The 6,165-nt window shown below is 37.6% G+C and overlaps 1 protein-coding gene across 1 annotated transcript in view; it reads right to left on the bottom strand.

Moving 5' to 3' along the window:
* Window positions 1-5,639: 5,639 nt before the first annotated feature.
* Window positions 5,640-6,165, bottom strand: part of LOC308083893 (macrophage mannose receptor 1-like) — a 2,199-nt gene continuing 1,673 nt past the window's right edge. The window contains exon 3 of the mRNA XM_080426307.1: window positions 5,640-5,883. Within this exon, the coding sequence (XP_080282433.1) occupies window positions 5,686-5,883 (198 nt within the window). The 3' untranslated portion in view covers window positions 5,640-5,685. The remainder of the gene's footprint in view (window positions 5,884-6,165) is intronic.

Here is a 6,165-nt window from a genome sequence, read left to right as displayed (position 1 = left end):
ATTGCAAAAAGAAAAACACAAAAGGATGTCGCTATGGTCGATAACATGATGAAGTGCCCAATGTGCCAGATTAACCCATTAAGACCTGGAACGTATCTGTCTGTGTCACTTTAGATATATTTGGCTATTCAAAAATAGCAGATATACAAGCTCATAGCGCAGCACCGAGTGCCGCGCTATGAGCTTGTAGATCTGCTATTTTTGAAAAAAAAAAATAGGATTTAGAAAACATTTTTAAGAATCGCCACAGGTCTTAATGGGTTAATAATGCATGGCAGTGTGTGCCATATCTAGGGTGTCCTGCCAGTGTAGAATAATATGTGATTCTCGTCCTTTATTATTTAAAAGGACCCCAATTAGATTTTCTTCAAATTGTCAGCCATTATTAATTTGGTACAATATGGTGTAATTTAGTCCGGAATTCCTTTACTGTCTAGTGTCGTATCATAATCATAGATTATTATTATTATTTATTTTTTTGGTTGCATAGTGTTCTGTCACTATGAACGTCAGATCTAAAAAAAAAATAGCTATTAAAATATGCGATCAGGCGCAAGGCCTATCCGCTCACGTTTTAAGCTGTGGCGGACCCGGGATGGAGTTATGACATTTTTCTACTGTACCATTCATCCTAAGATATCATAACATCATAGAAAAGGTAAGAAGAACTTAGTCCAAAATTCTCCTTTAACTATCACTCATTTAGCTGGGGACCCCCTGGAACCCCCTCAAGGACCTGGACCCCATGTTGAGAACCACTTTTTTCAAGTGGAGAAAAACTGATGAAGTGCCATATAGACTGTCCTATATTCAGATTGATGCAGTGCCATATAGACTGTCCTATATTCAGATTGATGCAGTGCCATATAGACTAGTCATATGGTTAAAAATGTTCTTGGTCTACATGTTACTGTTCTACACTGATTCCACTACCCTGGCTGAAAGGTCTTCAATATTCAGCTCATTAATGTTTGTGTTTTATTACTGAAGCGTGGTAGTTACTATACTTTAAATCTGAGTCACATAATAAAACAGGGATTGGAACTGTTCAATCGTAAATGCTTCATATTCTTCTGGCGCCCCCAAGTATGCATGCCGCACATCTATATTTGTATATTAAACCTTTTCTTTAGATACCATACCAGTCGCCATCCATTTGAAGAGTTCTGTGAAACGATGCCTGTTCATTTCTAGCGCCATCTGCTGTATCCCTCCATCATCGCAGCTCCAGTTACACAACATGTTATACCTAGGCCGGGCATAATGTAATCATTCCTCTTATTCGTCCATGGCTTAACTATGGTCCATGGTTATACCCCATTTTTCACAGGATAAATTATGACGGTCGTGACATCTTCTAATCTCCTTGTTAGGAGTAGTTGTAGACCCAGCTGTTATGAGACGCAGACCAGGCTTATTATTTTATTCTTTAAGCAACAGTGCCACTTACTGTTTGAATGAAGGTACTGCACAATGACAACACAATGATCTAACTACTGATTATGTTGAGAATAGCTCTGACTGCAACTGTCAGGCTTACATACATGATCTTGGCCTCTAGTTGGATAACAAGCTAAAACATGTTTATCAGGTGTCTATAAACATCTATCACCATTCCGGATCCAGAGTAAAGTGAGAGGAACCAAAGGGGACATTTCCTCACCTCAAAATTGTCACGTACAAAAGCCTCAGCTAGACACATACTACTGTATGCATGCTGCATTTATTCTACAACTCCTTGATTTAAACTGTACTAATTGGTGACATCAACAAAAACTAAATGGCCATACTACACATTAATGAGGATAGTCCCAGATGGTCTCTACAAAACGGCCACTTGGATACCCAAAGTCTGACCACAAAGGTTTTCTTCCTTCTAACAGTGAATCTATTTGCAATCATGTTTATTTCCATTATAGGAGCTTATCTGCCAAAATACAGACTTTGACCTTAATAGACTTTAAAACCTTAAAAAGACTTTGAATAAATGTAATGAAATAAATAAATCCAGCCATATAGCATTTCTTTGTCTCTAAAACGGACAGCTTATTCTAACACATTTCACAGACCTAAAAAAAAACTTGTGTAGATAAAGTAAAGTAATCCAGGAACAGTGATAATGCCTGAAGAAGGCCTATGACCATAACATACATTGACATTTTATCAAAATACAATAAATGGGGGCGCCCGCTGGCCTAGCGGTCCAGGTGCATACCACATACCACATTCATTTAAGAAATATTTAAAACAATATCTAATTTCTTCCTGACTGTAGTCCATTGATTTAGTAATCTTTACAAAATGTGTTTATTTTATTTTATTTAACCTATGTGCTGCACAATAGCACATTGGTCGACTAGGGTTATTTTAAATGTGCTCTATGTATAAAGTTTGATTGATTGATTGATTCAATTAAGCAAATTTACCACCACCTCCACACACACCCACACACACACACACACACACACACACACACACACACACACACACACACACACACACACACACACACACACACACACACACACACACACACACACACACACACACACACACACGCACACACACGCACACAAATTTGTATGGAGCTCATTACCCTATGGAGATGGCTGATTTTGAAGGTCAAAGTTTTGAATAATTTGTTTAAGTGTCAGAGGAGTGTGAAATTAGGTCCTTGTTGTTGTCCTTGTTGTACAGAGGCAGCTACCAACTTACATAAGAACATTAACAACATGGACATTACAATCTGAGATTATTAATTATATCTTATGTTAATATGCATGTTCTCACTGTGAGAACTGAACGTGGGAAAACAATTTTCAACTATGCTGCACCATTCTCTTGGTATCTGCTTTAAAATATTTGAAGTTTGATTCCCTCATTGAAATCAATTATTTGAACAAAGACATTATTTTTAAATGTTTATTTGTGTTTGTTTTAAAGTTTTTACATGTATGCTGCCTTCAGGGCATGCACACTTAAAAAAAAGAGACCAGAATCTCAATGTAGTTTACCCTTGTTAAAGGTAGGTGGTAAGTGATATTCTTTTAAAACAAAACGTTTTCTTTGTTTGTTAAAATGTTAAAGCATTATATTCTGATGGTAATCATTGCTATAGAGTGTTTGTTCAGTAATAAGGGTCTATGGGGGCCTGTCTCTCCAGCTCTTAAACAGAAATATTATATAATATATTTTCAGGATGGGTAGCCAATTTCAGCCAATCGGGAGAGAGTACCCATTTATCAGCTTCAACTTCATAGTGTTACAGTTCCAATGTTGTCTGCTCATTTCTTTGTGTCATCAATTCCAATTTCAATTGTTTAATCTGTATCCTGAGTTCTCTCTCTTGATGAAAATACATTTTCTGTTTACTAAAGAGCTGGAGAGACAGGGGACCCCCTGTTACTGTTGTAATAAACACTCTATAGAAAATGATTACTCTCAGAATATAGAGCAATTTAACGTTTGTTTACCTTTAAATGAAAAATAAATAAAACAAAAATAAAAGTGTTTTTTCCCACAATATTTGTGTGAATTTAAAGGAGGATATGAAGATCTAGAAGTGTAGCAGTTGATATATTTCATTGTAATTTGTAATGAATAGAATAGAATATTATTAACAGAATGGCATTGTAGAATTTCCATTACAACTGCTACACCGGTGGATTTCAAAGTGTGGTCCAGGTACCCTCATGGTTCCTTGGGGGTTCCAAATGACTCCTTACGGGTGTGCTCTCAGAGTTATGGGGGTCCTTGAAATGTAAAAGTTTGAGAACCACTGTGCTACACTAAATGGAACAGAGCCTTAATTGTTGTGAAGGAAGTAAGGAAGAGGCCCAATTTCTTTCCTCCACTGGAGAGGTAGCCTACAGGTAAGAGTAAAGCCAAGAACCAAACCAAGATGCATAATAATACAAATAAAGTAATAATATCAATCAAAATGAAAACTTTATTTATGCAGCATAAGTCATACATCAGATGCATCTCCAAGTGCTGAACAGTTCAAATAAAAGACAACAAATAACTACTACAACACCACAACTACTGTAAAAATTAAATAATAATTAGTAAAAGTACAAGATGAAATAAATACAATAGCTTAAAGCCAGGCAGTTTTCTTAAAAAAATAAAATAATCTACACTCTCTGCCACCCTCATGTCCTCCAGTAAGCTGCTCAAATTGGGGCCATGACAGTGGCTGAAAGCAGTCTCACCGTGGGTTTGTTTTAACCACATGAATCCTGGCATCACTATTCTGGGGCATTACATTGGGCAACCCTAACCCTAATATCACAAGCTTCAAGCTCACAACGCATTGCATCACAACAAAGTATGAATTGATGAAAATTAAACCAATTACATGGCTTATTCAATTTACAATTTAGGCATTTAGTGCACAGTCAGAGTAAATGGCGTAAACCCTAGGCAATGCAAGGGTCTATTTGTATAGCTAATGACAAGGCATTTCTAAGTGCTTAATATATAGTAAATCATTAATCATTGAATCATTAAGACTGAAATGCACCTAAAGAGATAAGAGAATAAAATGTAGAGTGCAAAGAAAAACAATTTAGGGCTACAAAGTAACTAACTACTGTAGGATACCAGGTAAACATTAAACTTAGTATCTGTCTAAACTCCCCCCCAAGGGTCCTTGAGGGGGTTCCAGGTGGTCCACTGCAAAATGAGGAACAGTTGTATTTCACTATTATTAGAATGTATCAGAGAATGTACTGTATAATGAGTATTCAGATCATAGGCTTCACTCTCTCCACTGTTATCTCCACACATACAGTAGACGGTAAGTAGAATTAAGTAATACATCTAACCTAACGACAAAAATCTTCTCTTATGGAGTACCTGGCACAAAATAATCAATTTGGGGGTCCTTGACATACAAATGTGTGAGAACCACATTCTAAAGTAAACGAAATGCTTTGTGGTCAAACAAACAGTATGTTTATCTAAATAACATCCAACCATCTATCCATCTTCAACCGCTTATCCAGAGCCGTGTAGTGGGGGCAACATTTCCTGCAGAGCTCCAGACTTCCCTTTCCCGGGCACCCTATAAATAACATAACATATGAACAAATAACCATCATAAAGTATATGTGCATAGTAGGCCTGACCTCGATTATTCGAATAGTCGACTGATCAGTCGAGGGCAGTATGAGTCGACTGCCAATCTCTTAGTCAAATCTATTATTTTTTTTCATTATTGGACTGAGATATTGGCCAGATTTGTTATATTAATTAACTAATAGTTTGCCAAAAATAGGATATACATCATGATTTATTGGGAGAAACCAAGCAAGTATATGTTAAATCAGACATTAAGCACCCCTACAGCCCAAATGGAATGTTCCTCTATTGCGTAGCATCATTTTTGCATGATTCGACTGAGAGATTGACAGTCGAATCAGACTGATTCGACTGCCAATCTCAGTCGAATCATGCCAAAAATAACGAATACAAATAAAAAAAGTAAAAAACAACAACAAACAAACAAACATTTGTTTGGTGTTGCATTAGTCGACTATAGGCAACATTTGGCCAATCAGATTTGACAATAGAAATCCTTAGTTGGGGACAGGCCTAGTGCATAGTACCGTAGTAGTAATCTGTATACTAATGACCACAAATTCCAGCTGTGCCTGGCTACTGGTCCTCCACTAGTCCTGGCTATTTTGCTGGGGATTTGATGCAGAGGAAGTTCCTTCTCTCCATGCAGTCCCTGGTCTCCCACTGGGTGGTGTGGTCTTTGGGTAGGGTTCCACAGCGCCTCCCCCAGGCCGGACAGAGTGGCAGGTTCTGGTACCGCTGTGGTTCCCCGTCCACCCAGAGCCACTCGCCCGCCAGGAAACGCAGAGCTGTCCACACCTGGGGACAACATGGAGAGCAAAGGAGGTCACAAGTGTTATTTTGTTGTAATAAGTACTATGCTGGCCTGTGCTATGATAACTGCATGTTATTAAATAAAAAAATCTTAGATTCAGAATGAGACAAACATTATTGCCAAGGTTAGTGTTTTTTTTTCTTTTTTTTTTTTTTCTTTATTTACCCAGGGTAGTAGCTGAGCACAAGTGCTCATTTTCAGCAACGCCCTGCACATAGAAACACACAGACAGACAGACACATAAAAGGCAAAACCAACATTTTTTT

The sequence above is a fragment of the Gymnoscopelus braueri genome, assembly GCF_963280865.1.
Source record: "Gymnoscopelus braueri genome assembly, chromosome: 4".
Taxonomy (NCBI): domain Eukaryota; kingdom Metazoa; phylum Chordata; class Actinopteri; order Myctophiformes; family Myctophidae; genus Gymnoscopelus; species Gymnoscopelus braueri.
The sequence above is the reverse complement of the archived record's forward strand: the minus strand, read 5'-3'. Positions and strand labels throughout refer to the sequence as shown.